Source organism: Alosa pseudoharengus, unplaced genomic scaffold (genome assembly GCF_046254945.1).
Source record: "Alosa pseudoharengus isolate Yale_2024_CS ecotype anadromous, Long Island Sound unplaced genomic scaffold, YU_APseudo_1.1 YU_APseudo_1.1_scf_5, whole genome shotgun sequence".
NCBI lineage: Eukaryota > Metazoa > Chordata > Actinopteri > Clupeiformes > Clupeidae > Alosa > Alosa pseudoharengus.
The window spans coordinates 33,011,650-33,028,049 of record NW_027468837.1 but is presented as its reverse complement, the minus strand read 5'-3'; the positions used below and the strand labels follow the sequence as shown (position 1 = coordinate 33,028,049).

Genomic DNA, 16,400 nt, shown 5'->3' with positions numbered 1-16,400 from the left:
CCACGTTGTCCTGCTGCTATTCTCTTCTAGATGAATGACGCTATGGGCTTTGAGCTGCCGTGGGTTTACTTTGTCAGCCTGGTCATCTTTGGCTCCTTTTTCGTGCTGAACCTGGTTCTGGGTGTGTTGAGCGGGTGAGCACTTTCCTTTTCTTTCCTTTTCTCTCTCCATCTCTCCCTCTCTTCCTCCCTGTCCCGCCATCTCCGTGTTGCCCCAAACCCCCAAACCCCCCTCACCCCCTTAATCCATAAAGGTAAATGTCTGGGGTCCCTGCAGGTGAACGACGCCATGGGCGGGGGAACTCCATCCATCTACTTTGTAAGCCTGATCATTCTGGGCTCGTTTTTCGTGCTCAACCTGGTGCTGGGTGTGCTGAGTGGGTAAGAGGGCGGAGCGCCATGTGTGCCGTGTCCCTGTGAGGGTTTGCTGTGCGCTCTCTCTCTCTCTCTCTCTCTCTCTCTCTCTCTCTCTCTCTCTCTCACGCATGCACTCTTGCTCCCTTGCTCTCTGGCTCTCCCTGCCTCTCTCTCCCAGTGTGACGTGTGATTAGTGATGGGCTTGGGGGTGTTCGCTGTGTGTACTGAGGCGTGCGAACCACAACAAACAGCAGTCAGGGAGGCCCTGTGGAGGTGGGGCGGGGTGGGGAGTGGTGCGGGGTGAAGCATCAGAGGATGGGGCCCTGTGGAGGTGGGGCGGGTGGGGGGGGGGGGGTGGAGCATCAGAGGTTGGGGCCCTTTTCGAGGAGCCATTCACATCACACCAAGTCAGAGGCTGAAAGACTCCCAGGGTTTCACAGAGCAGCTTGAAAGTACTGGAAAGCACTTCTTGCATTTTAGCACCAGAGCATCTGCGCTGAGTGCTAGTGCTGATTTAATGGTCACTGATAGTGGAGAATAATTTACCCATGACTAAACTGCCAGAAGTGATCTGTCTGTAGATTTTACTGTATTACAAAAACAGATGTGTGGAGCCTTAGTAAAGTATGCTGTGTTGTTGTAATAAGTTTGATATGGAAGTAGATATTCCTTGACGATGCTTGTTTGTTCACCATGTGCGTGTCTCGGGAGGGTTGCCAGCTCAGCGCTCAGTAAATGAACCTCTAGCTCCTACAGAAAGCAGTTTCAGCAGAGAGGTGTACTGCTGGAGCAGCTGCAGATGCTCAAACCTCCGAGGAGCAGGCAGATTTAGTGTTGCGCTCACACACTGTCTGTGGTGAGGGTAAAGCTAAGGCTGAGCTCGTGATTTCGTGAGCGGGAGCGGACAGGTGGTAAAAAAGGTGAGGAGGACAGGAGTCTGGGACACTGTGATACGGGTGTAGCAGGACTGGACGGGACAGGACAGGACAGACGAAGGACTGACAAAGGAGCTGAGGGCAAAGGAGCCGTGTGTCCTGCAGAGTCACACGAGGAGCTGCACAAAGACACCGGAGAGCAGAGGAAGCCTACGTGATGACCGATGTGAAGATAGAGGGGGAATAGAAAGAGGGAAGGAGGGGGGGAGAGAGAGAACAGACGGCGACAGAAGGACACACATTATGAGGAAGAAAGGGAAGGGCAAATGTGTGTGAGAGAGAGAGAGAGAGAGAGAGAGAGAGAGAGAGAGAGAGAGGGTAGGAGAGAGAAGGAGAGGAGAGGGGGAAGATGAGGCAGACAGGTGACGCACGAATGAGGAGAAGCAATGGGCACTCGGTGCCGTCTCACCACGGGGAAAGACGACCCCATTCTCTCCTCCCCACGCTCCCTCGTTCTTCTACCAACACCAGAGAAATATCCTACATACACACACACACACACACACACACACACACACAGGGCGAAATTAATCTCATTGCCTCGGTCTTCAAGTCCTTCCGGCTGCTCAGAGCTGTCGGATATTAATACTCTCCCTCCAAAGAGGCAGCAGACTCCTTGTCCTACTGAAACATACACACACACACACACACACACACACACACCACACACACACTCATGAATATTCTCACGTTCTTTCAGGCACTCACTCCTCAATATCCTCTTATACATGCGTAGAAACACACACTTCTTATTGATACACAAGCATGCACACAAACGCTTTCCCAGGAACACTCAATGCTGGGATTTGGTCACAGCTCAAAGCTTTCAGTCCAAGCTCACGTCCGTGTGGTCTCAGACAAATGCCGACCTTGCCTTGTCTTTTTTCAGCGTCTTTCTGTGGCTTTTTCACAGCCACCGCGCAGATAAGCAACTGATCCAGTCCGTATCGGTTCAGGGGTCCATGTGCTCGTGGGTCATTTCCTGAGCCTGCCCTCTGCCGGCCGGTCTCTCAGGGATTACAGATGGGGACTGACAGGGACCCAGCCCCCTCTTGTGGTTGCCTGTGAAAATGGCCGGCTTTCTCCTCTTAATCCAATAAGAAAGGGATTACACTATGGCTTTTTGATGGAGAAGGTTCCACTCCAGATCAGAGAGGGGTGATGAGATTAACAAATTATGGACTGTATGCTAATATCCTACAGTTTAGCCCATATGGTCTGTAGATTGAAAGGTCAAGTGCATGCAAAACAGTGTTAATGATAAATACAGAGGTCTGTGTGTGTGTGTGTGTGTTTGCGTGTGTGTGTGTGTGTGTGTGTGTGTGTGTGTGTGTGTGTGTGTAAACCCCTTAAGACCAAGGGTGACAGATCCTGAACTGATAGTGTGTGTGCGTGTGTGTGTGTGTATATAAACCCCTTAAGACTAACGGTGACAGATCCTGAACTGATAGTGTGTGTGTGTGTGTGTGTGTGTGTGTGTGTGTGTGTGTGTGTGTGTGTGTGTGTGTGTGTGTGTGTGTGTGTGTGTGTGTGCTGGCGTGTGTGTGTGTGCTGGCGTGTGTGTGTGTGCTGGCGTGTGTGTGTATGACAGAGAGTTCTCTAAGGAGAGGGAAAAGGCCAAGGCGCGCGGAGACTTCCAGAAGCTGCGGGAGAAGCAGCAACTGGAGGAGGACCTGAAGGGCTACCTGGACTGGATCACGCAAGCTGAGGACATCGACCCCGACAACGAGGACGAGGAGGATGGCAAACGCAACCGTGAGCACTCAAACCTCTGCACCTACACATGCCATCATATGGCCGGGGGACATTTAGAAATGACCACTGATTTGTAAGACTCACAGGATCTTTTCAGATCTTTTTTTAGTCATGAATTGGTCATTTTAAGAATTAACTCCCGTGCAGTGCAAAGTGCTGGCACATGCTCTACATGCGTTAGTATGGGGCTGTCACCTCAGCCTGCACCATCAGTATATTACCCACGCGTCCGCTGTGAATCTAATCCATGACATTTGCTATGTGGGTCAGGACAGACTGACAAAGCCATTAGATCAATGCTGGATTTGGGAGGGAAAAAATTTCAACAGACAGTTTTTCATATCACATACACAAACACACGCGTAGACACAGAAATACACGCATACGCATACACACACACACACACACACAAGCTCAGTTTTCACCGCCACTGTTTGCAGAATGCCATCTTTGCTGCAGAAGTTGCTGCTCTACATAAGATCTGGAGCTCTATGAGTGTCACTATCACCAGGATTTTATTTTGTGAATGAGAAAGCTCACTGCTCAGATACTGCACTGGAGTGATTTTTGGGGCAGCCATGGCCTACTGGTTACTGCTTCGGACTTGTAACCGGAGGGTTGTCAGTTCGAACCCCGACCAGTAGGCACAGCCGAAGTGCCCTTGAGCAAGGCACCTAACCCCTCACTGCTTCCCGAGCGCCGCTGTTGTTGCAGGAAGCTCACTGCGCCGGGATTAGTGCGTTCTTAGTGTGTTCTTAGTGTGTTTTACTAATTCACAGATTGGGATAAATGTAGACCAAATTTCCCTCACGGGATCAAAAGAGTATATATACTTATAATCTATCTAGGAATGGGCCCCTAGTGCAGCAAAGAAGGTTAAAGCTGCACATGGTCATGCTCACTTACACTAGTACCTAAATAACACAACAGGAACAACTTTAAAAATAGCAAAAAAAAATAATTAGTTGAAGTTAGATGAGATCATTCTACAATTTTTTTTTATTTTCTCCTCCTAGAAGTGTAGTCGTGAACACAAAAAAATAATTAGTTGAAGTTTGATGAGATCATTCTACAATTTTCTTGTCTTCTCCTCTTGAAAGGGTATTCGTGGACACAAAAAGTTTGAATCCTAATGCAGTGAAGGTGCTTCTTTTTTTCCCCCTGGCTATTTTTTACCCTGGAACAGATAATACATCAAGTCTGCGCCTCACGGGAGACTAGTCAGCACTTCTATACAAATGTGTGCGTGTGCCTCAGCAAGAGCTAAAAGCAAGTTTGGATTTGTAAGTCTTCTTTACTGCATAGGTTTAGACCCTGAGAGCAGAGAGCCTCTGTCCAGCGGCCCCACTCTGCTCAGCCTCCCTGTCTCAGGTCCTCCCCCCTGTGCTGTTCTGTCTTCTCTCCCAGAAGACTGTGGGGGAGCATCATTAATATCTACCGGGCACAGGCAAAGACCCATCAAACCCTGACAGCTCGTGTGTCACCTCCCTTCCCCCTCCTTTTGGCTAAAATATAGCAGACATCACAGGGCCTCCTGTCTCCCGGTACTTCTGACATCCATTGCAGGTTGATGGCAACATTATGGGCCTCTGTCTCCCGGTACTTCTGACGTCCATTGCAGGTTGATGGCAACATTATGGGCCTCTGTCTCCAAAAGGGGAGTCAAACGTGTCCTCCAAAGTCTCCTGCCTCCGCTGGTGAGGAGCCTTAACGAGGCAGCAGCAGAACACAAGCTAGTCTGAGTGTGTAGGTGTCAGAGTTGTTGTCCCCGGTCAGCCAGGCTGCTGCAGAGACTCGAGGCGCATGTCCCTCCTCCCCCAGTGGACCTGCTCACCTCCATCTTGACCGGACTTGTGTTGTGGCTTTTGGTGTCTCCCGCTGGAACAGTGGAGGCTGCATGCTAACACACACATAATGTGTCCTAGCTCACACACACAAACACACACATAATGTGTCCTAGCTCTCACACACACACATCATGTGTCCTAGCTCTCACACACACACACACACACACACACATATGTGTCCTAGTTTACACACACACATACACACACACACACACACACACACACACACACTTATGCAGTCACCTCTGTCACACTCAGTGCCGGGGGTGTTAGCGTGTTAGCATTGTGTGTTAGCGTGCCTCCTCCAGCGCCTCTCGCTCCTCCCCTGACACAGTGTGACTAACACCCGTCCACTTCTTCCTCCGCTCCCGCTCTGAGTGGTGGTGCTCGGCCATTCACGTCGGCTCTGGTCATCTGTCTCTGTCTGTGTGTGTGTCTCTCTGTGTGTCTCTGTGTTTTTGCTGGTTCTGTGTTGATGTGTGGGCTCACTCTCGTCCCCCCATGTGCTGTGACCGTGCCATGACCGTGCGCTGGCTGCCTGCCTGACTGACTGACTGTTCACTGGCTGCCGATTGCTCGCGGGGGGCCTTGCATGCCGCCGGCCGGCCGGCTCTCGCTCAGGGGTCACTCTGGCTGACCTGACGGAGAAGAGGAAGGGAAGGTTTGGGTGGTTCAGCCAGTCCTCTGACACTCATGGTAATTCCCCACCCCGCTCCCACCCACCACACCCCACCCTGTCTGATTATGCTCACTCAGTCTACCTGTATGTGTGTGTGTGTGTGTGTGCGTGCACGAGTGTGTGCGTGCATGAGTGTGTGCGTGCGTGAGTGTGTGCGTGCGTGAGTGTGTGCGTGAGTGTGTGTGTGTGAGTGTGTGCGTGTGACTGTGTGTGTGAGAGATTGTGTGTGTGTGTGTGTGTGTGTGCGTGCTTATGTGAATGTCTGTTTATGGGAGGTGCTTGTACACATGTTTGTAAATGTTTGTGTTGTGTTTGTTACAATAGGTGTGTTTTGATGTATAATAAGAGCTGTGGTGTATTGTATTTTGTGTTCTGCTCTCCTCGTGCTGTTTATGTGTCTGCAGGAGGTGTGTGTGTGTGTGTGTGTGTGTGTGTGTGTGTGTGCTTACCCTGTGTGTGAATGCTTTAACACTCTCTCCCCTCAGCCTGCTCTGAGCTGCTCTATTGTTCCTCTGCGGCTTGAGTCCCGTGGCTGTTGTTTCCCTGTCGCCAGCTCCTTCTGTGTCCTCCCCATCGTCGCTGATAACACCTCCCTCAGCATCCATGCATTCCTCACAACTGGCTGAGCTCACAGGCCGTGCTCCGATTATGGAGAGATGGAGAGATGCCGTGTGCAAAGGAAAGAAAGAGAGAGAGAAAAAGAGCGGAAGAGAGAGAGAGAGAGAGAAAAAAACGAGGGAGAGAAAGAACCACCAGAGAGAGGGAAGCTATAAACAAAAAACAAACATAAGAAAGCAGACAGGAAGATTTAAATAAACTGAATCCTATAGAGCGCCATGGAGACAAAAAGGAGGATGTGGATAAAGTCTCTCAGTGGAAGAAGAAGAACAAGTGAACCCTTTCCCCTCCTCATGCCTTTTTTGAAGCACACTAGTGGGGTTGTTGAATGGAGAATTGAGGCTAAGCTGGGCTCAGAGGCCGGGCGCCACTCAGCACTTTCTGGCAGGCCCAATCACAAACACTCCAACATCTCCCAGCCATGCGCACCCCATGCCATCACTTACTCTCATCTTCATCACAGAGAGAGAGAGAGAGAAAAGAGGAGAGAGAGAAGGAGGTAGAGGATTTTAAGATGGAGAAATCCTCACTGAGAATAGTCGTTTCCTCTTACTCACCATTGGCATCATTACCATGTGGCTCCTGTAGCTATAGTAACATCAGGAGGTCAACAGGTTCAGTTGTCTACATTTGAAAGTGGCTCAAATGTGAGTAGGCTCTGACTACATTATGAACGGTTTGGGGGTTAAAGCAGTCATGTGACTAGTGAGTCACATGGCAGAACGGTCACTGCGGTCATACAGATTTGCAGGCACGTCCTTCGGTGGTCTTTTTCCGTAAACCGTTCTGCAGTCAGGATGCTCATCCAGAGGCTGAAGAGGTGATGGTGCTGATGTGAGCAGGACTGTGTTAGAGTACTGTGCTGCTGATGTGAGCAGGACTGTGTTAGAGTACTGTGCTGCTGATGTGAGCAGGACTGTGTTAGAGTACTGTGTTATGGCACTGTGCTGCTGATGTGAGTGTTAGAGCAGCCGTGGCCTACTGGTTAGCGCTTCGGACTTGGGACCGTTGCCGGTTCGAACCCCAACTAGTAGGCCGCGGCTGAAGTGCCCTTGAGCAAGGCACCTAACCCCTCACTGCTCCCCGAGCGCCGCTGTTGTTGCAGGCAGCTCACTGCGCCGGGATTAGTGTGTGCTTCACCTCACTGTGTGTTCACTGTGTGCTGAGTGTGTTTCACTAATTCACGGATTGGAATAAATGCAGAGACCAAATTTCCCTCACGGGATCAATGTGAGTGTTAGAGTAGGGGCACTGTGCTGCTGATGTGAGTGTTAGAGTAGGGGCACTGTGCTACTGATGTGAGTGTTAGAGTAGGGGCACTGTGCTGCTGATGTGAGTGTTAGAGTAGAGTAGGGGCACTGTGCTGCTGATGTGAGTGTTAGAGTAGAGTAGGGGCACTGCTGCTGATGTGAGTGTTAGAGTAGGGGCACTGTGCTGCTGATGTGAGTGTTAGAGTAGGGGCACTGTGCTGCTGATGTGAGTGTTAGAGTAGGGGCACTGTGCTGCTGATGTGAGTGTTAGAGTAGGGGCACTGTGCTGCTGATGCTGATGTGAGTGTTAGAGTAGGGGCGCTGTGGTGCCTGCTGAAAGTGGACCAGGGCAAACAGGGCCAGGGAGGGATGCAGGCCAGCCTGATTGTCATTTGTGACTCACTACTTAATGAATCAATACAGTCCTCTGGTGACCTGTTAGTGGGTCACTCTGCCATAACACAGCATTTAGCATCCCATCTTCAGGTCAGCAGCATGAAGCACATGGCATTGTCAACACCAAGGTCGGGCTATTAAGACTACTCAGGTTATCAGGGCATTGAAAAGAAATAAGACATATTTACAAGATGTGTGTTTATGAAATGTGTTGGCGCAAAAGTCCTTGTTGGTGGAAAAAGATGCATGTGGGTTTTATCTGATTTCCAATTTCACTGTTTGTTCCTTGTTTATTTGTTTGTTTTGAGAAGGGTGTTTCTTTGAAACATCTGAACCTTTCTGTAGGCACTCTTCCATTGGAGTGTGGGTGTCAACTTGAAAAGCAAGGCTTTGTTTTTTAGGGTGTGCTGTTTAGTTTTCTTGCTTTTGTGTGTCTGTGCGTGTGTGTGTGTGTTTATGTGTGTGTGTGTGTGTGTGTGTGTGTGTGTGTGTGTATATGTGTGTGTGTGTGTGTCTGTGTGTATATGTGTGTGCGTGTGCGCGTGCATGCACGCGTGTGCATATGTGTGTGTGTGTGCTCGGGCGCCATGTCTCCTGTGACGTGTGGCTTGTGTTTTGTGGCCACAGCGAGTGTGCCGGCCAGTGAGACGGAGTCGGTCAACACGGAGAACGAGAAGACGGAGGAGGAGAAGACACCGTGCTGCGGGCCCTTTTGGTAAGAGCATGTTGAGAGACACAGCTATGTCCACCACCACACCACCACTGTGAAAACTGACCTAAAGAGAATCTGTGGATGTGCCCAATGGAACAAGTCATATTGCAGGTCCAAAGAGGAGTCAGAGGGAGTTTGAAGTGAGCAGTGTGTAAGGTCAGGTTGGGTGAAGTTCAAAGTCTCATACTGTTACTGGCAATTGCTTGACTGAAAGAAATGGAATGATGGAATGAAATAAGACCTCAAATTGATTACCTCAATTCAGTTCAAATGGGTGTACAAATGAAAATGTTTTACAAATATGTCAAATGATGTGTACCACCATTTACAACCCAAACTCTAGATACACAACTCCAACACCACGACACTAAAATGCACACTTGCCCGTTGACGTCTGTGTAGTCTTTATTTTCCGAAAGATATTCTTCTACTCTCCCTCTTAAAATCTCTTCCCATATCATTATAGCAATGTCATGCAGTTTGCCTGTTCTCTCCTGCAGTGAGCTTTTCCCATGACACACTCTCTCCCTTTTTAAGAACCAGCAGGTGTACACAGCCCAAAATCCTCTCTGGCTCGAGGTTCAAAGTGATGTTATGGTGAATCTCAGTTCATCAGTCTGATGTGTGCAATACTGATTTCCATGCCTGCATATCTTGAATTCTGGTTCTGTTGTTCACAGTTCAGGAGTTAACAGAATGTGGCCTGGCATATGAAATGTCTTCATTTAACAAAGCGATGTTTTCTCTGTTCTATGACACATTTTTGGTAAATGACAACATGTATTCTTTACATTTCTGCAGTCAAAAAATTTCAAAGTCAAAGTTCAGGTCAGTGTGGGGTCTTAGATGGATGTGGTTGTGGAAGCACGTTGCATGCTGCGAATCCACACAATTTAATTTAGGCATGCAGCTTTTACGGTATTCCTGTTCAATGGTATTGATATTAGCAGTATATTTGTAGCTTACTTTTTGAATTTTCTTTTTGTGCTTTTTTTGTTGCTTTTTTTTGATCAGCATGCTGTTTCAATATGATGTGTGTAAGTCATTGTAATTTTCATGATAGTATTATGGTATGCTTCCATAAACTATAGCTTCAGATGTATCAGTCACCCATCTCATCATAGACAAGCCTTGCCAATTTTTTTCAAATCTAAAAAAATTGGATTGTAGTTTGCAGTTTTGATATCAGTAGTTTGAGTTTTAGTAACAGGTAGTATCTAGTCATCTGCTTGGTTTGTAGGCATTTCTTCAACATCACTCTCACTCATGTAAGTTGTCATTCCACATCTTGGCAGAAGTAAAAGTAGAACTCCAGCTGTAGGAAGTAAAAGTCCTCCCACATGTTTGTTCCAACCATCTGCAGATTTTAATTCTCACAACTCTTCAGCTAGTTGGATCAGTTGATTAGTGGAGTCACCTGTGTTAAGTTCACAGGTAGAACCAATACATGGTAGGACTTTTACTTTCTGTAGCCGGACTTTTCCACCTCTGCGTCTGGGTTTGAGCATTCTATGTTATGCCGCTCATCTCTCTCGTGTTTAACGTGTAGTCATGCCCTTACTCCCACTCTCCTGGCAGTCGGCGCTGGCGTCGCTGGAACCGGTGCTGCCGTAGGAATTGTCGCCTGGCGGTGAAATCTGTGCCTTTCTATTGGCTGGTGATCATCCTGGTGTTCCTCAACACTCTCACCATCTCCTCTGAGCACTACAACCAGCCAGTCTGGCTCACACAAGTGCAGGGTGAGTGTGCAGTGCACCAGGAGTCTTATTGGAGTTTCACTGGCTGACATTAAAGGGACACCAGGCAAGTCTGATGCTTTTACTCTACGAAACTCCCCCTCGCTCGGTCTGAAGCTCTTTTCCTTTTCTTTGCGTCTTCCATCAAGGGTTTTCGCTGCTTCTTCGCCGGCTCTGCCATTATACACACGTTTGCAACAATCTCTAGCGTTTCGTTAGCCTGCCTCTGTGCTGTAAACTGATCCTGCTTCGGTCGGCAGGTAGGATACGCCGAACTTGCAAGTGGGATATTCTTCCTACAGGCACTAGGGGCGGGCGAGAGAGCCTTCATTCGCCCCGTAATAAGTAATTTAACCATAAACCGACTTACGAAGATGATTAATTAACACAAAAACGTTGCCTGGTGTCCCTTTAAGGCTAAAATGTAAGACTAGGGTCTTTGATATCCATTTCAAATATTTCACACAAAGATCTTGGAAGATGTTTATTTCTTGTTTACAGTAGGATCAGGACTTTTTTGAGTGCATACTCTGAACAGGTGGTGTAGTGGCTAAGGAGCTAGACGAGCCAAAAAAGTTCTGGCTTCAGTTCAAGGTTGTCATTGTTGTGCTCTTGAGCAAGGCTCTTAGCCCCGAGTTGCTCTGGAGACACTGGCATTGTAATAATTACCATATTTAAGACTCTTTGGCTAAAAAGTGACCGATCATTTAGTAAGTTAGAGGACCTTATTTAGAAATTCACTGAATATGACAGAAAAGTGTATTGGTTCAGAGCCACAGACTGTCTTAAAATGAGGTGAATGTCTTCGTAGTGACTGTTGCCTGTCTGTGTGTATTCAGATGTGGCCAATAAGGTGCTGCTGGCCATGTTCACGTGCGAGATGCTGGTGAAGATGTACAGCCTGGGCCTGCAGTCCTATTTTGTGTCGCTCTTCAATCGTTTCGACTGCTTCGTGGTGTGTGGCGGCATCACCGAGACCATCCTGGTGGAGCTCGAGATCATGTCCCCCCTCGGCATCTCTGTCTTCCGCTGTGTGCGTCTGCTCAGGATCTTCAAAGTCACACGGTAAGGGGAGCTGGGTTTGTGTGTGTGTGTGCGTCTGTGTGTGTGTGCGTCTGTGTGTGTGTGTGTGTGTGTGTGCGTGTGTGCTTGTGCTAAACATTTTATATTTGAAGCATATCAATATATAGTATATTTTCTGATGAGTATTGTGGCAATGTAGATGTGGCAGTGTGTGTGTGTGTGTGTGTGTGTGTGTGTGTGTGTGTGTTGTTGCCAGTTGTACTCTGGTCTCACTCTGTCCTTTGTCTCTGTGTGTGGTGCAGGCACTGGCAGTCACTCAGTAACCTGGTGGCGTCCCTGCTCAACTCCATGAAGTCCATCGCCTCCCTGCTGCTGCTGCTCTTCCTCTTCATCATCATCTTCTCCCTGCTGGGCATGCAGGTGTTCGGGGGCAAGTTCAACTTCGACGAGACGCAGACCAAGAGGAGCACCTTCGACAACTTCCCCCAGGCCCTGCTCACTGTGTTTCAGGTGTGGACCTGTACCTGGGACGTGTGTGTGTGTGTGTGCGTGTGTGCGTGTGTGTGTGCGTGTGTGCGTGTGTGTGTGTGTGTGTGTGTGTGTGTGTGAATCTGAGTTGTCCCAGATTGGGTTGAAGATTACATTTTAATGGAGACTTGGCTATATATATATGCTACAGATTAAGGAACGATTTTATATATAAAGTGAATGTGCAGTATATGGGCATTTGTATATGCTGTATGTATGCATTTGTGTGTGTGTGTGTGTGTGTGTGTGTGTGTGTGTGTGTGTGTGTGTGTGTGTGTGTGTGTGTGTGTGTGTGTGTGTGTGTGTGTGTGTGTGTGTGTGTGAATCTGAGTTGTCCCAGATTGGGTTGAAGATTACATTTTAATGGAGACTTGGCTATATATATATGCTACAGATTAAGGAACGATTTTATATATAAAGTGAATGTGCAGTATATGAGCATTTGTATATGCTGTATGTATGCATTTGTGTGTGTGTGTGTGTGAGTGGTCTGCAGTGGTCATTTCCATGTGTCTGTGTGTGTGTTGGGCAGATCCTGACGGGTGAGGACTGGAACGCTGTGATGTATGATGGGATCATGGCCTACGGTGGGCCTTCCTCCTCTGGCATGATCGTCTGCATCTACTTCATCATCCTCTTCATCTGCGGAAACTGTATCTTTTTGCTGAGAATGAATTCTTGGTGGGAAATGTTCCCCCACCACTGAGAGAGCTGTGTGTCTGGCCCAAAGTTTTGCTCACATCAACCTTTGCGTTGCAACCTTGTTCTGTATCACACAGACTGACTCACGCATCTGAAATGCAACGCCTATTTCAGGAACTCTTTTTTTTTATACCTTCTATGAAAATAAGGAAATGAAAAGAAATGAATGAAGTGGAGACGCGTGTTGTTTTGAATGCCAGCCTGCATTGTTCTGGGTCTGCACTTCCACTCCAGGGCCTCCGTGGTGTACTTGTGTCCCAGTGTGCTTCTGCAGAGTCAAGTGAATGCTTGAGCGTATCAAAGGTATCCACTAAGAGGCTTTAAATCCACACTGAGCTGGCCCCATCCTAATACCCTTTATATTCATTCCCCCCTCATCTCCCCAGTTGCTCTGCCTTACCAGCACTGTGTAGTATTCATACATCACGTATTACACGGAATAACAATGCATGCAGTATCATAGTCTTTTAATATTGTAATATTTTTTTCTTTCATATAGTAAAGATGTTTTCTGTTATAGCCCTTTATAAAATATGCAGACATCCTCCTGAATGTGTTCTTGGCTATTGCTGTGGATAACCTGGCTGATGTTGATTCTCTCAACACTGACAAGAAGTAGGTCCTGTCCAAGCATGTCGAGTCAAAAGCAGTCATCATGACTGAGCTCTACTGTGATTTCGTTTAGCGTGGCTATCATCAGGCGCTCAGCGTGGCAGAACTAATTCTCTCTTACTTTCTTTTCTTAATAAAGGGATGATGACAATGATGATGACAAAGAGGAAATAAAGGTATTATTTAAATATTTGAGCTGTGTGTGAGTGAGAGAGTGAGAGAGTGAGTGAGTGAGAGAGTGTGGGTTAGTTCCACATTATGAGTGTCAGTTCTATCTGTGGACTAAACCACCACAGCACTCTAAAGCCCCTGTGGTTCTGTGTTTTCAGGTCCCAGTGGAGGATGAGGAGAAAGATGGAGGTAAGGTGCCCAAATCTGGAAGTGCGTGCGTGTGTGTGTGTGTGTGTGTGTGTGTGTGCGTGTGTGTGTGTGTTTATGTGTGACTCACTGTTTTCACATGCCTAGCAGAGGAGGACGAGGAGGAGCCTGAGGTTCCATCGGGACCACGCCCTGCCATCTCAGAGCTGGTTAAAAAGGAGAAGATCACTCCCATCCCAGAGGGCAGCGCATTCTTCATCTTTAGTACCACCAACCCGTATGTGTCTCTCACACACACACACACACACACACACACTTAAACTTAAACTTAAACTGATAAACTAAAAGCTAATTTGGGATGGATATAAATTAACATTAGTTTGAAATACCTACGTCTTGCTTAGCCAGTATACCAGGTAACACTGAGAACAGAAGTATGAACTAATTAACCATTTAAGTAAGGCACAACTTGTGTTTGTCTCTCCTCCTGAAGAATCCGTGTGGCCTGCCACAAGCTGATCAACCACCACATCTTCACCAACCTCATCCTCGTCTTCATCATGCTCAGTTCCGCCTCGCTGGCTGCCGAGGACCCCATCAGGAACTTCTCGGCGCGGAACATCGTAAGTGATGTGGTAGAACGCCCTCCGCTGTGTCAATGCCTCCTCTCGTCCCAGCCCAGAGCCTCAACGCTGTCTGGCATAGTAGCCAGCAGTGACTGCACTGTGATGTGCTGTGTGCACATCTACATGAGAGATCCTGGTGTTGTTGGTAATAATAACAACTCACACGCAGGACAATAAATGGCCTAATGGTCTCCCTAGTCTTTCAATTCATAAGATGTCAATAGTGTCTTTGTCACAGTAATAATTCTTTCCCACTTTGTGCTGAGGTCATTTTCCCATGATCCCTTGAGGCATTTGCACCGGAGGGCGATCGGTGTGCTCTGAGCTCTGCGGCCGAGAGCCTCGTGGGGAGGTTTCAGGAAGTGACCCTGTGATGTGTTTGACGTGTGGGCATCTGGGCAGAGCACACCGTGATTTGTGATCGATGTGACATCAATATTTCATTCAAATGTGCTGTTCCAAATGGTCTTGCTGCATGAGCTGTATATATCTGATTAGTTACGCATTTGTCTTGTGCCCCTTATCTGTGGTGTTGTCAGTACTGGAATTGAAATGTTAGTCCCCCTATATTTGATAGCCTATATTGATTGCCCATATTTGATAGCCTATATTTGATAGCCTATATGTCTGTTAGTTGTTTAGTTTAGTTGACAGTTACTTAGAGTATAGAGTTTAGAGTATTTGCTGGCAATTGAAATAAAGTGGGTTTCTTTGTGAGGATAATATTAGTTTTGGGAGGACATAAGCTATCATGACTAGAGTTAATCATTGTCTGTTTGGCAGATATTTTAAGGGGACACATTTATGAATAGAAGCCTAATAACTGAGAGGCTGTTGATGGCTTGGCTTATTTGACAGGTTCTTTACTAAGAATTCACATGCAAATGAGCCAGTGTATCCTCAGTGTTTGGACACAGCTGGAGCTTTAGATGCATTTGTTTTCCAAGTGTCTCATTCAAGCAAATTGCATGGCAGAATAAGTGGTGATTTTAGTCTGAAGGATGTAGTGTGAATTAGAGCATAGTTCAAATAACAAAGCATAGTTCATGGTTAGTCTGTGCATTTAGAAGTTTGACTGGAAGAATCATGCCTTTATATGAAATCATTCATTCCTTTTTTTAATCCATAATTCAAAACTAACTCATATGTTTTAGATTTTTTTCAGACTTAGAAATGAAAAGCAGTTGCAGGAATCATACTGTCAATATATGCTGTGATTTGCTGTGATGTTTGTTTCCTTCACTTTACATTAATGTCTGTGTTAGGCCCACCATATTCAGATGTTTTGGGTTTGATTCTACCAGAATAAAACAAAGAAAATACATCATAATCTAGGGGTGCAAATTTTCATCTGTCATAAAATCTCGTCAGGGTTCTAATTTGAGATGGCTTTTAGCATGGCATTGATGTAACGGAATCACATACGAACATTCTGAATAACTGCTTGCAACTAACATAACACTCGACTTGCCTTGCCTCTAATAGCCTGAACGTATAATAGTATTTACTTCAAAGCTATACTGTGATGCCAGAATGTTTGAATGTAAATGGATTATATGTAAAATACAGCCCTGTTTCTTTGCACATTATTAGGTCATTTAGGCCTCGTGGGTCACCCGGTATAGACCATATGAATCTCTCTCTCTCACTCCAGACTTAAGCCTGGCAGAATCACACCCATGTCTGTGAAGCGATAAACAGATGTTTTTAATCCCTGTTAAACATATACATTGCTTTTTGCAGATACTTGGTTACTTTGACTATGCTTTCACGGCTATCTTTACAGTTGAGATCATACTCAAGGTAAATGGCATGTTCCGCGTCTGTGTGTTTTGTGCAATGTGCCGGTGTCAGTAACACTGTAAACCGTCTGGTTGCCTTCCAGGTCCTAGGCTATGCTGATTATGTCTTCACTAGTATGTTTACATTTGAGATCGTGTTGAAGGTAACCCTTTAAGGACACAGAGAGCCTTGCTGCATTTCTCTCCCTGTGTGTCACCCACCACTGCAACCTGGCTTGATTCGCCTTTTTACTTTTTTATTCTTATTCTTATGATTTTGCTTTCTTTTACTCTACTTTTCTTCCAAAACAAACAGCACCTCTTTTAAACGTGTCAAACTTAGAGCATTTCAACTCATCTGATCAGGACATCATAAAGCCCACAGTTCATAACAAAATAGCAACGCAAGAGTTGTTAGATTTTCTAAATAGTCTTGTCAAATGATTGGGTAGGAAAAATCATATTCACGACATCTCAAGTTATAACCTCTTAATTGGTGCGGTATCCATCACTGAAACCAGGTTTG

The 16,400-nt window shown here is 46.7% G+C and overlaps 1 protein-coding gene across 1 annotated transcript in view; it reads left to right on the top strand.

The window, feature by feature from the left end:
* Positions 1-16,400, top strand: part of cacna1da (calcium channel, voltage-dependent, L type, alpha 1D subunit, a) — a 77,980-nt gene that overhangs the window by 33,975 nt on the left and 27,605 nt on the right. Inside the window, exons 6-21 of the mRNA XM_076269296.1 lie at positions 31-134; positions 2,883-3,046; positions 5,515-5,589; positions 8,464-8,551; positions 9,350-9,376; positions 10,127-10,287; positions 11,124-11,349; positions 11,610-11,817; positions 12,368-12,488; positions 13,077-13,152; positions 13,289-13,325; positions 13,491-13,509; positions 13,618-13,744; positions 13,961-14,090; positions 15,837-15,896; positions 15,979-16,038. Of these exons, the coding sequence (XP_076125411.1) occupies positions 31-134; positions 2,883-3,046; positions 5,515-5,589; positions 8,464-8,551; positions 9,350-9,376; positions 10,127-10,287; positions 11,124-11,349; positions 11,610-11,817; positions 12,368-12,488; positions 13,077-13,152; positions 13,289-13,325; positions 13,491-13,509; positions 13,618-13,744; positions 13,961-14,090; positions 15,837-15,896; positions 15,979-16,038 (1,683 nt within the window). The remainder of the gene's footprint in view (positions 1-30; positions 135-2,882; positions 3,047-5,514; positions 5,590-8,463; positions 8,552-9,349; positions 9,377-10,126; positions 10,288-11,123; positions 11,350-11,609; positions 11,818-12,367; positions 12,489-13,076; positions 13,153-13,288; positions 13,326-13,490; positions 13,510-13,617; positions 13,745-13,960; positions 14,091-15,836; positions 15,897-15,978; positions 16,039-16,400) is intronic.